This window comes from Notothenia coriiceps, unplaced genomic scaffold (genome assembly GCF_000735185.1).
Source record: "Notothenia coriiceps isolate Sejong01 unplaced genomic scaffold, NC01 NC01_scaffold00001443, whole genome shotgun sequence".
Lineage (NCBI taxonomy): Eukaryota > Metazoa > Chordata > Actinopteri > Perciformes > Nototheniidae > Notothenia > Notothenia coriiceps.
The window spans coordinates 167,529-190,845 of NW_011334144.1; the positions used below are offsets into that span (position 1 = coordinate 167,529).

Here is a 23,317-nt window from a genome sequence, read left to right on the forward strand (position 1 = left end):
GTCGCGGCTCGGCGACCCGGCTTTCACCGACTGGCGTAGGACTTCATTCGCTCACGGCGCCTGCGCCGGCCGTTCCGGCCCACTCCACCCCCGGTGGGGACGCCCTCGTCCTTGTTGGGGCCCTACCCTCTGGTCTGCCGGCCCCTTTCGACAGCCCGTCCGGCCTCGCCCCCCACCCCGGCTGGGATGCCCTCGCCCTCTGTTGGGGCCCCTACCCTCAGCCATCCTGACTGCCCCTTCCCGATGGCTCTTCCAATGGCCCCGTCCCTCGACCTGCAAACATCACCCTCTCACCCCGTATGTGCTTCCTTCCCGGAAAGCAAGATTTTGCCATGGTTTGAAAAATCTGGGGGGCTGTGGTGGGACCAACCTATTAAATAACACTGGCTGTACATAATTCACACATGGAATTACAGTTTTGGGGTATTGTTTCCGCACGAACATGTATGTGTCTGACTATATAGATATATTGTGTGCCCCTCCTGGCCCTTCTCTCTTTTCTTCCCGGACTGCAATCCGAAAACAGTCCTTTCCAGCTCTGTAAATAAAGTACCCTTTTTACACCATCATTGCCACCGCGCCTCTGACTCCTATCTCTCGGCGGGACCGTACAAGTGTACTGTACCATTTAAAATAAAATAAAAAAGTGCCAGTGATTGACCTCAATCCCTCCTATTCTTCCAATATCCTGATGAAAAATAAAATCTCTCTGTTGCATAGGCCACTGTTTGATCAACGCGAATTGGGTGTGGGTCCTTGTACTCCGAGTCGGGCTAACGTCCACGCTAGCTTCCACGCTAGCTGCTATAGGTTTTGCATTGAGGTGATACTTGAGGCTTGATGTGCTGCGGTGATATGCAAATTCCTTTTTGCATAATTTGCAAACAACCTTGCTCTTATCGACGCTTCCATCCGTCCGTTTTTTAAAACAAAATGTCCCATCCACGGGGCCAACCAAAGCGGTCTCATCAGCTTCTTCGTTCGACTATTGTTCACTGTGGTTTGTTGTTGTCTGAAGTCATGAACGTTAGTTGGTGCTCCAGTATAATCGGTACCCCTGAAACTCATCCAGTGAGAAACGTTCCGCGGTACAAAAATAAGTGCGATTAAAATGCGTTAATTTTTTTAACGCGTTAATTTTTGTGTAATTAATTAATCTTAATTAACGCGTTAAAGTCCCGGCCCTAATATATCTATATATATTCATGGAGTACCTCATGAGCTTGATATATGCTGCATTGACTTTTTTTCAGTAGTGTACTTCATATTGTCCAATAACATTTTAATTTGTTCCCCCTTTTGGGAAGTTTGAATGTCACGACAGGCTGTGCCCACGCCACAACCAGTCAATCTGATTCTCTTGAAACAAAAGAGTATGTTAGTGGCCAAATGATAACGTGTCATTTATGCAATTTCTACGCAAATCTCATAATCTCACTTGTAGCCACATCATATTTCTGTGCTCTGTCTTTTTGTTTTTATGTGTAGCCAAAAAAAAAATGGGGTTTAGTTGAGGAAAGCGCACACCAAGCGTCCTGCGAGGCTCTGTGGTTTGACACGACTGTTGACTCAGGTATTGTGGTGAAAAAGGGCTGAATCTGCTGACTGTGTCCCCGTCCCAAACCTCCCCCTTCTGCACCTTTGTCTTAAAAATAGCCTTAGATCTACTCGTGAGGTTCCTATTTGGCTTAAAAGTTGAACAAATTATGCACTACAAATTCACAGACTTGACAGAGAGCTCGATTCCCGTTCAGACACGTTTCTTGAAGAGTTTGCGTCATTGTTATCTACCTCCTATGAATGTAGGGGCTGTCCTGGAGTTGTAGTGGAATGCAAAACATTTTCTCGCTCATTGAAGAAAGACAGAGGACAATCTGTAGTTTCTTTTAACAAATATAAAAATGTATTGCCCTATTCATTCATGCGTAGATTCCAGGACACTCCATTCTTCTCGTTTTTCCCCCTCATTGGCCATGTTCATTTTATACCTTTTTTTTAATTTTCATTGTAAGCCATGATGGAGAAGCAAAGTGACCAAAGTCTCTTGGCGCAGGCAGCGCTGCACAGCTGTGTGAATTCAAACCTCCCTTCATTTGTGTTATTCTGAGCTCGTTTTGAGTTGTTTATTTTCTATCTCTTTCTCCTCCCTTATTTAAACCACGACATGCCAAAACTGAATTTGCTGTCATTCCTGTTCTGGTTGGGGTCTTTTATGTTGCTGATTTTAATTTGTTCACATCTACTGCTAAGCTCCTGGTTTCTTGTTGTTGTAAAAGGTATAAGCTTTGATTTCTATTTTACTTTTCCTTATTTTTGTTAACAATTTATGCTTACAGAACACAAGATATGCTGTAAACCCTGTTAGGACATAATGTGAATACGTATCACTTAATATAGTTCACTATTTGGCTTGACTGTAAGTTGCGTTAATTAATAAAAATGTTTAAAGAAAATTCCTGATGTGACTTGTCTGTTTAATCATTTGATATGTGTATGCTCGGATTGAATGACTTATCATTGAAATGCAATATAAGCCTTTTTCACAGGTGTTTCTCATCACACTAACGATGTGTCTGTCAGCCATGCACAAACCAAAAACAGCTAAATTAAGCAAAGCATAATTAACTAATTACATTTTCCCATTTACTGAACCTTTTTTAACAAGACTAAATATAATATTCTTTGAGACTTTAAAGGGCTGAATATTAACAAATACCAATGGAAAATTGCAAATGGCTGTTTTATAATTTATAGTCAAGTTGCACTTTTGACTCTCAAAACTACATTTTTACCAAACATTAACCATTTTTCATGCACGGTACAATTGTCTGTCACCATTTATTTTAGTTAAAATGAAGAGATTTCACGTATGCTAATGTGTAGATTAAAGGCAGTGTCTCTAACTTGACAAGTAACATTTATCAGATGATATGACATGTTACTTGTTTTTATCCAAAGCTCAATACTGTGGGCAATCCGGGGTGAAGTGCCCTATTAAAAAGAATAGTGCTAGTTTTTCTCTTTTGTAGATGCTTTTACCGTCTTGTCAAATTATAACCTATTAGTTGAATTACCAGTCACATTTAACAACAGTGCATTTCAAACTTTATTTGGAGTATGATCAGGACTTTGGCATACTGCAACACTTTAAAGTAGGACCATGAGGAGGGTTTCCACATTCACAGATATAAAACATTAACAAATTGGCTTATGACAGCAAAGATGACAATGTAGATCAGGGGTGTGAAACTCAAGGCCCGGGGGCCAAATCCGGCCCTTGACTTCATTTTATGTGGCTCCACAAGAGCTTGCAAGAGCTTGCAAAGCTTATAATATGTTTGTTATACGGTTACATGGCGATTTACAGAAGCACGTTGCCCATAAACTACATTTCCCACAATGCATCTCAGATATGCCTTTTTTTTCCTCAGAATTTGTCTTTTTCTTCAAAATGTTACTTTTTTTTCAAAAATATCACATTTTTTTTGGGAATTTGGCTTTTCTTTTTAAATCATTTTGTGACATTCTCACTGAAGAGACTTGCAATTATTTGCCCTAGACTTCTGCTTTCAGACGTAGTTAATTATGAAGTTATTACCCTATCGGATAATAATCCAATGCAGAGGCAATCATGTAATATAATACATTATTATTTATATATGTATATTTATAAAGTCTTAAAGTTACAACCGGCCCTTTGAGTGTAACCATAATGCTGATGTGGCCCTCGATGAAATTGAGTTTGACACCCCTGATGTAGATGGTCCGACAGGCTGACAACAGGAGAATTAAAAACATAACAATCTACAAGTATAAATCACCATACTGATGAAAAACTAGTATATGAAAACAAAACTAACAAAATGTATCGACAGACAGTTTGATCTTGCATCATGAAGTGTGAGGAGTTGTGCGTAAACAGGCCTCTTAACCTTCTTTCTGCCCAGTTGATCCTGTGGAGGACACTGACAGAAGAGTTAGGACCAGCTACATAAAAACACTAAAGGATTAAGTGGTTTGGACGTAAAAATAAAACGGTTACACAGGTCTCTCAGGCAGGGTAACGATGTGTGACAGGTTTCCTGGACGACGACTGCTTCCTTGTCTTCACACTGGAGGTCAGACGGTGATCATAAATCCCGGATTTCCTTGACGAATGAAACCAAGGGTAATGCCTACAAAATAACTTGACATGTAACTACAACAATAAATTAATGCAAAAATATGGCCCGAGTTAGTGCGTGACCAGATTTTTTTGTTTCATTCTCAATGAAATTCCACATTGAATAGAAAGATCTTTCATAAAAAGTTATAAAATAAATAAGCACTCTTTCCCTTTGAGTTTTGAGTAGAAAAAAAGTTGCACAGCGTGCAGGCCCAAGAGGAGAAAGAGCAGTACATTTTTTTTAAATGATTATTTATGTTATTTTGCAGAGGTATCTGTGCCCTCTGCTGCTCTTCTTTGGCCTTGTGGTCACAGACATGCTGGCTGGGGGGGGGATCAGTGCGACCCTCCTCAGTACACCCAGTTCACCGGAACCCACTGGGGTTCACTGCACAGTTTGTCTACATCGGCCTGTAACGCCTCGAAGGCCTTGTCCAGGTTGTCGTTGGCGATGGTCAGGTCGAAGTAGTGGCTGTACGCCCTCTGGATCCGCGCGCTCTCATCCACCGTCTTCCTCAGGTCCACATCCTGCAACACAGGTCAGTGGTGGAGAGATCAGCGCTAAAAGCTCTCTTTTATGAGATTGTCGCTTCTTTGACATCAATTTGTAAATCGTCCACATTTTAGGGGGGGGGGGTTATTGTTTGGGAGACAGACAAACTTCACATAACAATGACTACAATGTTTTTCTGTCAGAAAATATAAATAAATGATAAGGAATTGTTACAAGAACCGGGTTATGTGATAGTCTCCAACACTGCATAGCGCTAAATCAAAGCATCCATTTTGTGTATGATAACGTGCTTTACTCTAGTGTTCAAAGACCATGGCTGACACACAGGCAAGGACTTTGTCTGTGAATACGCTCTCACCTAATCACACCCTAACCGGGGGTACGGGTGATTAAATGTATAAATCATGCTTTCACAGGGCTGTTTTGAGTTATTTATGCTGGCTCAGTGTGGGTAAAGTAGTGATGATGTGCATGGGAGTTGTTAACCTACTGTGAGTTGCTTAGTGGTGATGCCTGCGTCCACCACAGCTTTGTGCATCGCCTTGAGAGTATCAAAATCTGGCGCTGCAATGAACACCACGTAAGGCATGAACTCCGCTGTTTTCAGCACCTTCAGAGCCTGGGGAGGCACACAAAGTTCAAAAAGGAATTATGTAACACGACAATATTTAGTTTTAAAGCTCACTACAATGATAATGCTGCCAAATGTTCTCTCTGAAAGGACCCTCAACACTTTTTAATCAAACCTCCTCTTACCTGTGGGTTGACGTCCAGGATGCAGGTGCGTCCCGTGCCCACCACCTCGTGGATGGACTCGATCTTGGTGCCGTACAGGTTCCCGTCGTACTCGCCATGCTCCAGGAACCGACCGGCTTTCACTTCCCCCTCCATCTCTGTCCTTGTGGTGAAGTGGTAAGAGTTGCCGTCCAGCTCATCGTCACGTGGCCGCCTTGAAGTGACTAAGAAAAAGCCCAGTTAAATGTAAAGATCAGTTAAAGGTTTCTTTGTGTTACCAAATTAAGAGAAAGACCAAAGTCAGGACTTACATGGCATAGTGGTGCCGAAGCGTGTGGGTTGGAGGACCATCAGCCGGTTCTTTAGGCTGCGCCGGCCCACGCCCTGAGCACCAATCAGAACTAGCGTCTTCCTCTGGAAAGCTGGCACCTTCGCCACCTCTTCATAGATCTGCAGCTCGTGTCTGTCAAACTCTGTTGAAACACAGGCACAATTATAAGCCAATTTAATAAAAGATACTTAAGATGTAAGATAGCAAAAAACAGCTCCTTACCTGCATTCTTGGCTGTCAGGTACATCATCTTCTTTTTCTTTTTTCCAGCTATGGTTCCACAAAGGATCCCTACAAAAACAAAGTATGCAGTTTTATGTCTATGCTATAACAGCATGTGGCCAGAAGGGGGCAGTCTTGGATCATTAAGTGTTTGAAACATTGCCTACTCAATTGCCATGAATCCGTTTTTAGTGGTAAAAGCAATAAAGAAGTGACATTCACAGTCTTTAGGCCAATCCATCATTTCAACATCAGGATTTTTAAAGAGAGAAACAGGAAGTGTGGATGTCTCAGCTCTAACGAAAGCAAAGTAGTGTATTAAAGACGCACACACGAACATACCTGACCCATCAAAGTCTCGGGGGACAAAAGCTTTCCTCTTCTCTTCCAAGAACTGACTGGGTATCAGTCCTGTAGCCCCAGCGATCACATGGCACGCCTGGCAAAAAGGAAAGATCAGATCATGGTTAATTCTTTAAATCTTTATGTCTCGTTAAAGTAAATGATGGACACACAGAGGAGATGGAGGAAAGCTCACCTGCCACCAGTTGGGATCCTCTCTGTTGACAATCTGAAGAATGTCCCCTTTCTTGAAGGCCATCCCCGCCTCTCTGCAAGGGGTCAGGTTGTCACTTAGTGGGCTGTAGTCGAAGTATGGCCGCACGTACACCTGTGGAGAACACATGCACAGTTTTGAGTCTTTGCGCGATTTAATTCATATTTATTGGCTTGCTTAGAATAACAAAATGCTTCTGGATTAAGCGATGAGTCTTACATAAAAAGTACAAAAACACAGATTCAGGCTCAGCATGCTGTCTCACACACTGACACAGTACCATCGGCTCATTCACACACATTATGTCTGACGTCCCACACTGCACTGACACAGCTGTTCACGCTGCGCCACAGCAGAGGCTTTGCCAGGAAGGGTAAGTGCTCTGGCTGATGTATTCGATTAAACAAGCAGCCAGAGGAAGCAATAAAACAAGCCGGTGAAATATACTGTGCAGCAGAATGTGATTCTGCATTATGTCTCATTCAGTTTTACTGCTCTCCGTTCAATTTACAAAGCACTTCCAAACTGTTGTGTTCGGGATGCAAAGCTGCTTTTCTTTTCTTCACTCAACCTCCATACCTAGTCAAAAGATTTGCACGCATGAGGGGAAACATCTAAAACTACCATATACTACTGTACTTTCCACGTGGGGGAGCATGAGATTACAGGAAGCATGTGTGTGTGTGTGTGCAGGAGACAGAGGCAGCTAGTGTGACCCAGATAGCATGTGGAGTGTTATTAATAGGGATCCCAGGGTTCACATTCCTGCGCAGGGGATTGTGGGAGGGCCGAAGGATGGATCACCAACTTTGAACCACTGCCCAACATCTGCCCCTCATTACATAAGTGGCCCGTGCTTGCGTTTAAATTAGCATCTCATCGGTGTGTTTACCTGCGGGGCGGCGGGAGCGTCTCGGTAGCTCGGGAGTATTTTCAGCGTGATTCCTCCGCTGCAGTCTTTGAGCATCTCCTGCAGCTCCGTGGGGTTGTTGCCGACGTCCTTCCCGTTCACTTCCTTTATGATGTCGCCCACATGGAGGAGACCCTGCCTGTCAATCATGCCCCCGTGAAGGATTCGAGCGATGACAAGGTCGTCTTTCTCCACACGAAATGTCACGCCCTGAGAGGGAGGAGATAGATATCTGATTTTAGCACACCCGAATTCACACGTTCACCCACAATCCTACTGTTCTTTTATTCTTTAAACTTATTCTTTACGAGTGATTTTCTCACATTGCCCTTTATATCCATTAGTATTCCAATTTAGATGAACAGTTTCTTTAAGAAGGAGTCTCAAATCCAAGAAATTCAACATGAAAAACTAAACTTATAGAAATAAAATTAATAATAACACTGAGATAGTAAATAACACAGGAATAAAAAATTCAATAAAAAATGGGGTTATATATAAGGTCATCCTACATATTAAATATTATAATATGATATCCATGTACCAGAATATTTCAAAAATAAAAATTCCTAATTTTAAAGAACCAATATTATATTATTTTGGGGTGTCACACAGTCTAGTTCCTTCTTTTTTAATGCAGTCTTTATAATCCTTCCATTATTAATCCCGGTTTCCTCCTATTACCTCCACCAATGGTGTCCATCTTTCTTTTCAAGTTTCCCTCTGTAATCGTAGCAAGTCATTTTTTCCAAATCCTACTGTTCTGACTATCTACACATCTCCTTAGTGATTTACTTGGTCATTCATGTACTGGATTACTCCTCTCTAGCAGTACACACACACACACACACACACACACACACACACACACACACACACACACACACACACACACACACACACACACACACACACACACACACACACACACACACACACACACACACACACACACCAGTGGCTCTCCGGCCTTCTTTCGGATGCCAATCATGCGCACAGCGTCGGCCTGCATCAGCGCGTTGTTCACTGCCGCATCATTGGTCATGTCGGTCGGGGGCGGGACTTCGTAGCACTTAGAAGCCACCATGTCGTGTGCCTCCAGTAGAGACTGAAAAAAAGAGAGGAGAAGTAATTTAGAAGGGAAATGATGAAAGAGGAAGGCAAAGGAAGGACATATTTTTTTATTTATATAGCACACACAACAAGGCAATTCAAAGCACTTAACATAAAACATAAAAGGCTTTGGGACAAAGTGCAAATAAAACAGGACATTCAGATACAATTAAAGAGCCAGGGGGAATTGAAAATGAAAACAACCTACAATAAAAAATGCAAGGTTATAGTGCAATGTAGGAAATTATAATTATTTTGTTTAGTAAAAGGCAGCCGCAAACAGAGGATTACATGTAAAACAGCTAAGAGTTACAGCTTTAAGGGAGTTTGTTCTAGATTTATGGTTAACGAAAAAGCATATTCTAGTCTTATAAATAAAAAATGGCAGCCTTGTTAACTTAATATATTCAATGGTTTAGCTGCTATAACAATAATAGGTCTGGTACGACACATATTAGAAGAATATTCCTGTGCAAGTACAATTACTGAGACAAAGTACTGACTTATTTTCAATGTTTGCTACCGTGACGCTATGTGCATGGCCCTGTAAATGTAACTAGTGGCCACAGTTTAGTGTTTAATGAAAGTTACATTAGCTTCCTGGAATGCTGAATCAACAAAACCACTACTTGATGTTACAAAGTTAAAAATTGTAGAAGATGGTGGATCAGTGACGCAGGCTAAATGCAGTAACAAAGTCATCTCAGGGACAGACAGTGAAAAAGGCTTTTAACAACATATGGTAATTATCTACTTTGCATTGCTGCGGCATCTGTTTGTTTTATGGTGTTCTGGGCTTGATTTTGCAAAAAAAATAGACATGAACATCAATCTGTTAAAACACTTAATGAGGTAGTCCAAGATGTGCCTAAATGTTGGCAAAAACTAATCATCTAATGGCTCAAATCCCAAATATGGATTACCACAAACATTTAACTCATATAATTCTTGGTTTGCTGACTGTCCCTCTGTATCCATCGTCCAACTGACATACAAGCCTGTCTTTTGAGATGCTACCAACAGCTTTTTTAAAACAGATAGTCAAACAGGAAATGTATTGGTGAAATCTCTGTAGTCAAATTCAATATTTGATGTGATATCTGTTTCCCTCATTTCCTCTTTTTCTTCCTAACCCGTCTCTCCCTCCCTCCCTCTCACTCAGTAGGTCAACAGGGGCTTATCCTTCAGCTTACAGCACAAAGGGCTCTGATTGGCTCAGAGGCTTCGCTTGGCTCAGAAGTCTAACTCCTATTAGTCGAGCCTGTGTAAAGCCGCTGGTAGGTCCGACGATAAGGGTTAATGTTCTATTGATGCATAAGGAAGGTACAGAAAACACCCCCGTGCTACTATAACTGCAGTCAAAACATTACAACTCCAGGCTGAGATAATGTTTAATGTACTATACATTTCTTGATAAAAAATATCAAAACCTATCTGTAATTATGGCATTTAGCTCCAAGAAAATAACTTGAAAAACCTTTGTGAGGTGTGAAATGCAAAAAGGTTGCAAAAGTATTGTCTACCAATGGGTTTCAAATGTCATATAACTTCCCAAAACTGAGTCAATACTCCACAAGCAGGATATACCACATGCATTATGTGATAATGTCTGTTTTACTTTAACCCTCGTGCACAAGATCAAGTGTTTGGCTCTGCCTCACCTGGAAGTGTGGCTCCTGGAGGATCCTGGACAGTTCGGCCGCACTGTTGTCTTGCAACTTGAGATTGTTTATCTCTCCCAAGATATCCGTCACCAGCTCCACATTGTTGTCCTGCACCGCCTCCAGCTTCACTTCCTCTAGCTGCTCGTGAGCCTGGGGGAGAGAGACAGGCTTAGGGAGGAGAGATCTCAAGAGCTTTTTTATTTTTGCTCTCTTTGTAACTTTGTGTGTTAGGATAGTAATTGTCTGAATTTGTGATTTTGGATTCTACATACAGGTAATAGCTGACTGTGTTACAATGTTAAAAGTCAAAGGTCCTTTTTTGATATAAAATGGCAGAAAACAACATTAGCCTATCCTCTAACTGAGCTAATTGGTATACATCAGTGATGTGTTCGATCAAATGGTGTGTGTGTGTGTGTGTGTGTGTGTGTGTGTGTGTGTGTGTGTGTGTGTGTGTGTGTGTGTGTGTGTGTGTGTGTGTGTGTGTGTGTGTAGAGGTCTTGCAAACACATGCACTGTCAAAAAGGCAAAGACAGTATAAATGCATTAGTGCAGACGCAGGAGCACTCTGTTAGTCAAAGCCTTACAGTACTTCAGCACAGCAAGCAAAGCACTGGTGGGAGCAGAGTGTGTTATGGGGGGGGGGGGGGGGGAGCTCGGAGGTGGCAAGCGGTTAGTCTACTCCCCCCGAGCTATGTGTGTGTGCTACCTGAGCCAGGAGACGTACAGTGGGACTTTCCATGATGCCGCGCAGGAAGAGAAGGTCGATGTCTTTGGCGCCCGTGGAGGTGGGCAGCTCCCGAGGATGATCCGACACCTGCTGCATGGCTGGATAGACGGGTGGAGAGATAAGGAAAATAGAGACATAGACAAAGAGAAACACAGATAAGGAGAGTTAGTGAAAGTCATACAAGCATAAACACACACACACATAAGATAAGAGAGAGAAGTAAACAGAGGCGTAATAATATCAGAACCAACCTCTAACTTTTACGTTACTTAGGCCAGCAACTTAACATGATTTCGTTATCCATTAACCTGCAGATTACTTCCTTGATTAGTAGTTTGGGTTATAAAATGTCAGAGAATAGAGAAACATATCCATCCCAGTTTGTCACAGTCCAAGTTGATGTTTTTAAATGTCTTGTTTTATATGATATACAACAGAGAAAAAGCAGGATATCTCTTCATTGAGAGGCTGAAATCAGCATTTTCTGCTATTTTTATATTAAAAAGCAATCTATTAACTAAAAAGCTGGTGAATATTTTTATTTTTATTGATTTAGTAATTAGTCCGTATTGTTGCAGCTCCAATGTTACTCAATTATTGCTAATCTACACGAAAATGTTTTAAATTACAAGAGAAATATAATACAAATATATCTTAATTATATCATGCCCTTGAGATGTTGTTGCTACACAGCCTCCCTCCCCCCCCCACAAATATATCAAAATAAAGCTCCATCTGGAGAATCATTGCGTCAGGTCTGTTCACAATAACCACAACAGCATTAAAAGTCCAGTGATAAAACTCCCACATGGACCTACATAAAATGTGTATAGGTTGATTTCTGAGAAATATTCCTACTTTGTTGAGTCTTGTATTAAATGTGCACACAAACAGAGATAGGTAGAGGTGTGACTGCAGGTATCAGCGAGATAACGCCTTAATGCCAGGTCTCAAAGCCCACGTAAGCCCATTTAAGACACTTAAAGCTCTGGGAATGTGTGTGTGCATGTCTGAGTCAGTATACACTTATGTGGGTAGTAAATATGTCTAGTCATCACATATATCCAACATATTTACCCTGTGATTATGAACCTATGATTATCATCTTTAACCTTGACTCAAGTTATAAAGTCAAGACACCTATATAGTCCTATATAGAAAAAGGTGACACATTAGTTGCTGGTTTGAGAACATACAAAGGATTTGTGTATTGTGTTTTATTGTGTGTGTGGTATGGACATACTATGCCACAGACTGTAAACAACATAAAAATATAATTGTAACGTTTTCAATGCTATTCACTATCTGGTTTAAAGTACAAAGGAAGTCAGTTCAACTATTGTTTGATATGGATTTATTTAATATCCAAGTTGCACAGTTGTATGATGAAGAAAGAAGGAAGGGAGCTTACAGGGTAGAATATGTCAAATATAAATGCAATTTATCTCACAATGAAGCAAAGACCTCCCAATGTCTTGATAACCACAGAGCAGAGAGACTGCATAACCAGAGGGCTCCATGCAAAAACAGCCCTTAAATATTTATGATCCTCTTAAAGAAAGCCAAATGGGGCAGAGAAGTTAAACTGCAGACTGTTGAGCCTGTGTATCCATAAACCAATTTGTTTACTACATCATGACACACTTAACACAATCCATAACTGAATGCATATATGGAATGCACTAACTCAGTTCCTCTGGGGACCCAACACGATGTTTCACTAACTACAAAAACATACAGTAGGGCTGTAATTGTAGTAAACACATCCACACATGTGCAAACACATAAACAAGCGTTAAACCACCAGCCTCAAACTCACCCAATCACACTTATAGAAAATCGCAATACGATTTGGAGGATTATGTGTTTTCCTATTTTCCCAAGATGTATCCAACATCTGACTACAAAAATACACACATACAAACAAACAAACAAACAAACAAACACACATTCACACAAACAAGCACACACACATACAGCATACAGCTGTATCCTGGGTTTCAATGCTTTCTGATGACCTTTCCCCACCAGGTCAGCTCTCTGTGTCACTGCGTCCTCGACCACAGGAATGTTTGCTCATCCACAGCCCGTCCACAGCCCCCCCCTCTGCCACGTGTACTAGTGTGTACGTTACTCATGCTAACAAGCAACCCTGGGATGCTTTTCTATCCTGAGAGAGAGATAGACATGAACTAAAGCCTCCTAACTGAAGTCTGTATAATCCCATGAAATATGGCATGGAGATACCACCCCCCACGAGCCTCCTGCTAAAGCTTGCCTGAAGAAGTTATAAAATCTGAGAGATTACAGCATTTGGCGGTTACAATAGTGTTTTCATCTACACATGAATCGTCCTGCTTACCTGCTCTTAATTCCCGTCTCTGTCTGCAGTCTCTTTTATCCTCCGACCCCCGCCTCTGTCCACCTACCAGCACCGTTTTCTGTGAATGCCAATGCAGAGCCTCCCTGCTTAACAATTCCTAACTCTCTCTCTCAATGCTACACATTAAAAATTAAATAAGAGGTGCACCTGGGCTGACACAAAAGTCTCCCACACCGAAAAACACTTTTATTATAATGGGATTTTTTCAGTAATGAAGGTTATGAACTGAACCGCCTCCAGGGGCAATAAGCAAGCAGTGAATGTAACCAAGGTGACTCACATAGTTGCTACGTGGTATTGTAAACAGGCTTAACTAAATTAGAAGCAAAAGTTTATATATTGACTCAGCTGAAGTCATGGAGCTAGCTAACTAGTAGCTACAACTTAAAGCTAATGGATGGATAGTAGCATTTGGAAATAGGAAATAGTAGGGAATAGTAAGTTACTTCAAAGAAGTTTTTCTGTTTATAATAGTTCACATTAGCTAGAAGTTATTGGTAAATGTTTGAAATAGATTGATGAATAAACCTGTAAAAAAGTAATAGATAGACACAATAGATAGATAGCAATGGTTGAAGTGTCCAGCTTTTGCCACTAACAAGTGGTAGGTTAGTACATGTAAAAATGACCTAACCAACATTAACATTGACAATAAATAATGTGTTAAATAACATCTAATTTAAAATTGAAATTGAACAGCTTTGGGAAATGATGAAGATGTTTTTAAGTTCTTCTGACAGAGCTGACAAACTCGACCGCCTTCTCATTTTACATTAATCCCTTTCATCAATCAAAACAAAATCAAAGACTGCAGAATCTCTCCCCTCCCTGGTGACACCCCGCCTTTCCCTCACCTCCAGACGTATCTGTTCCCTGGGTGGACGGCACTGTAGGGGGCCCCTCCGCGCCAGGCTGTCCCGGGGCCGTCACCTCCTCCTCTTCCCGTACCCCATTGGGACAGGCGTCCTCCATAGCTGTGACCATCGCCAAGCCCTCCTTCTTCCTCTCTGCTGCCTGAAGTACGCTAAGGCTAACCACTAGTGAGCACCAGCAGTTCTGCAACTACGTTGTCTCTCCTCCAATCGTCTTGTCTGGCACTGCTGACCCGCTAAACTCCCAAAAACACAGAAAGAGGCAGAGAGAGGAGAGAACGAGAGAGGATTGAGGACATAGGAATGAGAGAAGCAGGAGACAAAAAGAGAGCGACAATAGAGTGGGATTAAGATCAGGGGATATTGAGAGACAAGGAGATGCAGAAGGGAGGAAGATGAAGGGGGGGTTAAGGAGGGAAGATACTGATGTAAGTTCAGAAAGACAGGCGAGAAGCCGGAGAGAGGTAGAAAGCTGGAGGGCACACACAGATGTGGACATGCGTTCAATACTTGTCGCTCGCCTCCCTCCACTCTTTAATACCTTCCTGACCATCACCCCCCCCCTCCGTTGGTCCCACACACACATAATCCCACAATCCTCTCCTGCTGTTGAGGGCTTGCTTGAATACCCCTCCTCTTGTTTCCCCATCCTGAGTCGAGTCGAGTCGCCACACACACACACACACACACACACACACACACACACACACACACACACACACACACACACACACACCAGTTGAATGTGTCATTATGTAAGTAATCTTACATAAGTGTTACTGAAGGGGGTCTGACCCTACATTCCCTATTCTCTTCCCCCTTCTTCCTCTCATTCACACTGCTCCATGGCTCGGGCCCCCCCGCTGCAGCGCTGTGCAGAACGCTCAGCGTGTGCAGGACCAAGCCGCTCAGCGCCTCCTTAAAGCAGCATGTGTCCGAGTAATGGGAGATTTTTTTTCTCTGTCATTTTTACTTTGGTCTTTCCTCCTGATGTGCCCTTGTTACCTTACTGGCTGGGTGCTGACTGGATTATGCTCATTTGGGGCGGCTGCACGTCTGAGACTACATTTTGGGGGACATCCTGGAGCAAAACTCAGTTGGAAGTTGTGCTAGGTATAAATAATTTATAGAGTATATATTATGTGATGACCGGGACCGGATATTGGAAAAACTGCTATCTATCCAGTATATTTTGAGATATTTCACTATATATTAAGAACTCCCTCTGGTGGATGTGTTTTTGAGGATTATTGTTTAGGATTCATCCTCTGAGGGAAAATGAATGTCTTTACTAAGGGTTATAGCAATCTATGCGATGCATGTTGACACATTTATCGACAAAAGTGATATGCCGTCTACCATATCTACAGATAGCACGGGGAAGAACCACTGAAAACATGTTTTTTTTGTTTTTTTAATATGGTAGAAGCTCAACAGATTTGTTTTGGTGATCCTTCAGAAGAGGCACCATCCATCCCAGAGTCATCAAAAACAGGCCACTCCCACAGCGACACAGCTGTGCGAGGGGCCGCTCTGAGGGCTTTAATCCGCCCCGCCTCTCCCTCCACCCACCCTCAACATGACCATTCAACCCCTCCCCCCATTTTAGCACCATGGGATTTTAATCCGGCCACGAAAGCAGGATTACAGAATCTCTCTCTCTCCTTATCTGTCCAACCAGTCTGATGCTCTGCCTGCTCTGCCAATGTGCACTAAGGGGGCTTTCTGCTGAGATGGCCTTCACTGGCTCTACAAGTGTGAAAGAAAATGTTCCCTTTGGACATCAATACAGTGTTACAGTGCATTTCATGTCAAATAAGACCCTCAAAACAGTTCACGTTTTGTTGGGTCATTCATATGACTTCTGCCTACAATGTCAACTGAATTGTTTCTCTTTAAAACAAGAGCCTATTTCCACAGAGTTTAACTGAGGCAGAGCAGCTGTGTGAGGAGGAACAAACCCAAGTGACTTGTTTTCTCCAAAAACAAAACAACACAGGTAACCGACACAGATTTTAGGAAAATCACTGATCACGAAAATGTATGTAGGAAAGCACACTGGTTTGTTAAAATATAAGCCTGTGTGAGAAAGAATGCTGTTCCCTTGACAAATAAAATACTGTACCACCAACACAATAAAAATGGTACCAAACTAAGAGATGTATCTACCACTTATAGTTGGGAAAGATCAAAGGCAGTAATGCTAGTTGTGTCAGAACATTTGTTCCGAATGGAAAAGTTCATGTAAGCTTAAAGTCAGTATAATATATGTCAGATTTGTCAAAACGTATGAACAGGGCCTGCCTGTTTAATGTGCTTATTAAAAAGAAACATGGTGGACGAAAGCAAAATGTTGATGGCAGAAACCAAACCAACAAGTCTGGAACAAAACGTATTGTTAAAATACATCCTCTTTGTAGCGTCCATGTTAAGACTTGAAGCTCATGGACACACCAAAGTCTGAAAAGTGACTCCTGAACTCGGGAAATGGGATGAATTAAGGAGCTTGTGCAGCATAAATAGATCTTTGTTATATAAAACTGATATTTCACAGTTGTAGATGAATATAAGCAAAGGAGAAACTATTGTCAACTGTGTAATCCTCGTGGACATATTAAGACACCCGTCCCCCAAAAAATAACTGCTGATTCTTTGCTTTCTTAAAAATATGTTTTAAGAGCAGAACAGACAAAATCATGTCTGCCAGCAGAAACTAATTCTCCAGTGTGTCAGTAGTACTGAGGAAGAGGCGGGGGGGGAAGTTGTGTTTACCTGTGCCAATCGGTGTAGCCTAATCCCGGTCCTACTGGCTGCTCATCAGTCAACTGTGAAGACCTGCAGGGAGACAGAGAGATGTAAGGGTTAGTGAGACCATCCGCAAATATTCAGTCCCACTTGCACTCCTGGCTGCACACCAGTTTTCATAATTCCTCAATAACACGCTTGAGCATTTAGATTCATGCTGTTGCTTATCTCACACACACACACACACACACACACACACACACACACACACACACACACACACACACACACACACACACACACACACACACACACACACACACACAATAACTCTTCTTTTTCCCAGTGGATTATCGGTTTCATCTATCTGTGTCACCCTTGTCTCCTGCAAGATATGAGTCTTGTCTGCAGACTGAAGCCGTTGTTCATTGAAAGCAATGCACAGTCATCCAGAACCGTTCATTGTCCTCAGCTATTCAAGGATGCCTGCATCCTCAGCTGGCACCGTGCCGTCAACATAGTAAATGGCTACGAGTCTCTGAAAGTAATGACAAAGCAGTACGCATTCATTACCAGAGAGCATCTGCTCCCACTATCAGTTACCGACACAGGCATCCTCACCTTCTGTGTGTTCATGGAGAACCAGACCACTATATTAGAGGGACATTATTATGAGCTGACATTGGTTTATCATAGATACCTCTTTTTATATTGTAAGCATTGGTGGATGTTAAAAAAACAGATGAGGTACAGAGGTTCAAAACCATGATCAATGTTATCATCGGCAGTTCACCGACATCTGAGCAAACTATGTGTGCTGATGACTACTGGGAAATGCTTTAAAACAAGCAATTAAAGTAATCTGAGTTTGGATTGCTTTGGGGACTGTACTAAGTCAATAATAAACTGTCAAGCTCAAGTAGTTAGAATCAAATGTACTCTTTACATTTGGTGCAAAACCAGAGTTAAAAAGGTTATTTCCTTATTGCTTGTGTTTTCTATTCATAACTAACTCTAAATAGGTGTTTAAAACAAAATTCCTCTCATAAAACTGAGTCTGGCAGCGCTAAAACAATTTATGCTGAACTGCATAAATAAAATGCAAGCCAACAAAAAAAACAATTAAATAGTGTGATAAAAAAATAACTGATGCCTGCTGGCAGCCACAAAGCAATAGATTACCGCCCTGGCATGCTTCATTTCTTTTCGCCTCTTTTTATTTCCCTCTGTTTCCATCTTTCTCTTCCAGAGGAAATGAGAGATAGTGTAATGGCTAGATGTTCCTATAAAAACCACAGGTTCTAGCTGCTAACTCTTGAAACAGTGCATAAAGGCATCCACTAAATATCTAAATGCATAATATTGGTATATCTTCTCAGTCCCTTGCATTGGCCACTTATCCCTCGACTCTAAGCTCCTCTACAGTCGCGATAAAACATCAAAATTGTTTCCAAGGGACAAAACATTTACAAGGTGATTACGACACACAGGGGATGTTTACTCATCATTGATTCGCTATAATCTCTTGTAGCTTTTCTGGGGTCTTTTCACCCATCATGTTGGAGCTAATTGGGCTCTTATTGTATGAGAGAAAGAGAGAGGAAGAGAGAGTTAGAGGTCGATTCATTACACAACACAGATTACAATCAGGCAGGGCACGCTCATTGGAAGTGAAAGATATCCCTTAGAGGAATGTTAATGGTGGCAAAGCTACCGGTTCAATTCCTCTGCAAATCATCCGGACAACAGGGGGGGGGGAAAGCCGGGCCATGACAATCAAAGGTCCGAACAAGGAGGGAGGAGAGACGGAAATGGTACAACCCTAGCAGAAAAATATGGGAGGGGTCACTACTGGCTTTTAGGCGATGAATAGAAATGCGCTGAGGGAGTCAGAGGAGACATCCGGAGCAAGAGAATGAGGGAGAGATAAAAGGTGGTATCCTTAAAGATTAGATGGGAGTTGTAGCAAAATCCTCTCAAATCTTGGGGAGGCTGAGAGGGAACAGAGAAGAAAGAGAGGTGGGAGTGGTCGTCGAATACAGACACCTTCTTAATCTGCCTCGCTGTGCCAAGAAACTGCCAGGTAACTGTAGTTCATCTTGTAATAGGTGCACCAAATGAAAATCTTTTTATATCTAGATTTCCATAGATGCTTTCTGTGAATTTGAATTTCCTGGAATAGTCTTAGAGAGTTTGTGATTGCACTTATTTGCATGTCAATGGCATGTCATCCAAAAGACTAGAAACTGTGTTACAACACATAATCGAATTTCTCAAAAGTCAAGTCGATTTTCTCACATTGGACTCTCAGCATGCACCAGACTAAGGACTCCCCTGATATCCTTTAATCACCATCACTGTCCACTTATCTGTCCTTCTCTTGGGGCAGAGGGGGAAATCACAGGAAGTGGTCATTTCCAATCCAAGCTGCCATTGGCTGGAAGGGACGAGCCAACAAACGTCCTCTGAGTGCCCCCTCGTTGCCAAGCACTCAGATGATGGACAGCTCATGGAAGCGGGATTACGGAGGGATCAGAGGGTTTGTTTTTGTACAAAACATCAATGCTGTCCACACATGTAAACCTGTGTGTGTGTGTGTGTGTGTGTGTGTGTGTGTGTGTGTGTGTGTGTGTGTGTGTGTGTGTGTGTGTGTGTGAACATGCACGCTATTAAAAAGCACAGACAAACATCAGCTGGCCCTGTGGTTTTAATTCCTCCGTCACGCTAGCAAGAAATCACTGGGGGTCATGACACACAAATAAATACAGACTGAAGCCCAGAGAGCATCCTTCCTGGAGTTACCATTCAATCTGTCTCTATATTCTCTGCATATCTTTTCTGTGCCTGACAAAACCTTTCCCCCGCTCTGTGCTGATCTCAGAGCAGCCGTCACTCTGACTTCCTCTCGATGACTTGAGAATCACAAAAGAGGCCAGTGAGCTCTGTCCTGCCTGGGAGCCCAGATGTCACATCATTGGCTGACTCCAGGGGTAGCAGAGGGTCATAATTAAACTTGCTCACACCGTATTACGCCACCATGGTAGTGAGTGCTCGAGGGGGCACGCGATATTCAAGGAAGCAGTGAGTATTTGTGGACGTATGTTTGTGTCTAAGGACTGGCTATTCATATAACCCCCACCGCAACCAACCCCATCATGTCTGCCTCACACCCATCACCCTCTGCCTCCAGACAAGCTCTATGTAGGTCACTCCATGTGTTAACACAGCTGCAGTATGAGGATTACAAAGCTACCCCAAGATGGACCTTTTAGCAGATTAACATCAGCACAATATTTATTATTTTAATTTCTTCTAGCCAGTCATCTTTCTATTCAAATTATTGCAGCATGTCACAGAAAGTTCATAAATCTGCTCAGTTTTGGTAAATGTTGAGTTGTAGCCACCTTTCTGCTGATTCATGCTTAATTAACCCTGCTCTACACCTGACCCTGCAAACTAAATGACCACAATGCAACACAAAGACATCAATTGTTGCATCATTGCAATGTCCTGCATCACCGTAAATGACCTCACTCTCCTCCTGGGTGATGTTCTAGCTGGTGGGGTGTCTGTGCTTTCCACGCAGCTAGGGATGATATAATTACACCGCCGTCCGTCCATGGCTCGGCGCCGAACATGCAGTGATCTTAATAATGAGCACCTCCTGACATAATCTGCGCCTGCTTTTCCTCAGTCTCTCTCCCTTTCCAGCCTCCGGTAACTAGTCATTAGTATTAAGGAAAAGATAAGGGAGGGATGGGGGAGGCGAAGTGATGCAACATGACTGCAAAGTTTAAAATATTTGAAAATTGATGTTGGATGGTGAAAATTTGAGAAGAGCCGTGGGAGGAAGAGACAAGGAAATTAGTCTCAAATGAGTTTAACCAGTGCCTTTTTCTCTGCTCATCTTGGCAACACATGGCTCTCCTCCAGAGTTATACTAGAGTGCGCTGCTAAATGAATGTGATTCTGAGCTGTTAAACAATCTCAGTAGATGACTTTTCACCATATGCTGATTATCTCACATAAATGTGTTGTATTCATCCTTATTAGTCTGTTGTCGGTGGGATTTTATTCGAGAGATGAGTTACATATTCTACATTTCTGTCTTTATGTGGTGAAAAAGAGAGGTGTTTCCGCACATAATAAAACTGTCTTATATGCAACATGGATAAAGTCATTGTTGATCTGCAGTGGTTTACTTCTCAAAGGCCTTGGTGATGGACGGAATCTGGTGAATCAGCACTATATGCTGCAGCAAAGACTGCCAAAACATTTGCCTTGCATCCATTCTTACACACGGATAATGTTCCTCTCTGTACAGGTTAGTGATTTATTTGTGTACTTAAGTGACAGAGATGCAATTAGCTCATGATAAATGTGATGGGGTTAGTTGTGTATTAACTGTGGGGAGGCTTGATTATAGTTGTGTAGATAACAACCGCTATGATACATGTGTTTTTCGTAGCCTTGCAGTGTGAGTCACCCCAGTGTTTGTCTACGTGTGTGTACTGTATGTTTTCCCTTTTTCTATCCCTCTCCTGCTCTACTCCTTCCTTTCTCTTTCCTGTACCATCTTTCATGGGTATTATTAATAATGGAAAAGTAGAAGCTCTGAAAGTTGGGTTTGGTCCCTGTATGACTCACTGACAACTCTCAGGCACTATGTTCGAACATTGGGAAGAATGTGTTTAACTTGAAATTCGTGTTGTCCTCCGTACTGCTGACAGGAAGGGATATGCATATGAGGGCGGAGAAGTCCAACTTCGTGTCTTATTCCCGCTACTTCAGCAGAACAATGAAGGTCATCCTGGATCCTGACTCAAAAGACTGCTTGGAGACTACAGATTTACTCTAATGTACTAAACTGTCCAGGTCTCCTTCCCTTCCTCCCTTTGTTCCTGCTATTAGATTCAACAAATCTGATTAGGGTTTCTGGAAGGAAGACAGAAAGATCCATAAACTCTAGTGTAGATGCAACAAGACCCATGCTCTCTGTTAGTAGTTCCTGGCTGCCAGGAAGGATCCCCAAGGATGTACGTATGTGCATGGGCTTCCCCCATCACGTGCATGTGGCTAAACTATAAGCCTTTGCCAAGTGACCCTCTGAGCAGAGAAGATTCATTGAGAGCTGAAAGTCCATCCTGATATACGAGTGGTTTCATGTTTCGATTAAGCGCTCAAACAAAGTCGTTCTGACATCGTGTTAGTGCATTATGATGAGGCGGTGCACTCATATATCTCAATGAAGGACACAACAAAATCAATAGGAACGTCTGGCTGCGTCTCTGGTCGGCCAGTCTGTGCCACACCACCAATCCCCCCCCCCCCTTTTTTTAAATGTAGTATCAACTTAAAATAAACACAGCTTTGTTCACAAAGTTTTTCTAGAGAAATAAATCCGAGGAATGTTCGTACTGGTGTGTGTGACCTGTTGTTATGGTCTCTGTGTTTAAAGCCCACCCTTTGCTGGTAGATGTTGCAGTCTATCATTTCGGGACTGGCTGCCGCTCCTCATCCTGTCAGCACTATAACCTGCAGCTCTTTCCTCATATCTTCCCATTCATGGATCGACGCCACGGTTCTGACGCATGGCCACCTCTGTGTGCCAGATTCCGTGCGCTTGAACCGTGCGCCTGATCCGTGCCAAACCTCTGCACCGTGTTGGCTGACCAGACAACTGTACATTTACACCGATTTCACCACACGTGCGGCCATTTTTTGTTACCCATCCGAGCCATTGTGGCGTGCGCACACTTGCAACTAAAACCCATCCGCTGTATCCTTCCTCATGCAGGAAAAAGGAAAAGGTTCCACAAAAGGCGCCCAACGCAGAGTGATATTTGTCTGATTAAAGCCTGTTCCCACAGCAGAGCGGGCTCTATTGGGGGGCAAACCTCCCCTTCTGTCAAACTCTACTGCACCTCAAACACGGCAAAAGTGTCTTTGTCTCCCGTTTGAACGCAAGAGGATGAATGAATCCAAATTATTCACAACACAAATAAGATCACGAGCCGTGACTTACCTGTAAATCGTGCTTTTGAGTTCGCGGTAGACCACCGACCGTCCCGGTTGGACATTCAGGCCCCCCTCAGCTGTCTGTCCTGGTCCCGCAGCAGACTACCAGAGAACACGACGCCAATCAAACAGCTACGCCCCGCCTCCTCCCCTGACGTCAGACAGCATTGACCAATGGCAGTCAAGGTACAACACTCGCTAAGTGAATACATTGTAGCATTTTCACAATGTCATACACACACTCGTCCATTCACATAAATACATGTTAGCGTTCTAACCTTTATACAGTCTATGGTTCTAACAAATACATTAAGCCTAGGCTAGGACAAATAATATTAAAGTAGGTTTATAAGTATAGC

At 42.5% G+C, this 23,317-nt stretch overlaps 1 protein-coding gene across 3 annotated transcripts; it reads right to left on the bottom strand.

Moving 5' to 3' along the window:
- Window positions 1-3,682: 3,682 nt before the first annotated feature.
- pals2b (protein associated with LIN7 2, MAGUK p55 family member b) lies at window positions 3,683-23,087 on the bottom strand. Of its 3 annotated transcripts, none has more exons than XM_010789110.1 (14): window positions 22,966-23,078; window positions 16,968-17,030; window positions 14,178-14,431; window positions 10,938-11,038; window positions 10,208-10,360; window positions 8,389-8,541; window positions 7,416-7,643; window positions 6,506-6,637; window positions 6,310-6,406; window positions 5,968-6,036; window positions 5,726-5,887; window positions 5,436-5,638; window positions 5,170-5,298; window positions 3,683-4,693 (listed from the first exon to the last, which is right to left on the bottom strand). In XM_010789110.1, the coding sequence occupies exons 3-14, from the start codon at window positions 14,305-14,307 to the stop codon at window positions 4,517-4,519; spliced, it is 1,734 nt and encodes a 577-aa protein (XP_010787412.1). In that variant the 5' UTR covers window positions 14,308-14,431; window positions 16,968-17,030; window positions 22,966-23,078; the 3' UTR covers window positions 3,683-4,516. The 3 variants fall into 3 exon arrangements, with proteins under 3 accessions (XP_010787412.1, XP_010787403.1, XP_010787420.1); XM_010789101.1 differs by having other exon boundaries at window positions 10,920-11,038; XM_010789118.1 differs by lacking the exon at window positions 14,178-14,431 and having other exon boundaries at window positions 10,920-11,038; window positions 22,966-23,087.
- Between the last annotated feature and the right edge of the window lie 230 nt (window positions 23,088-23,317).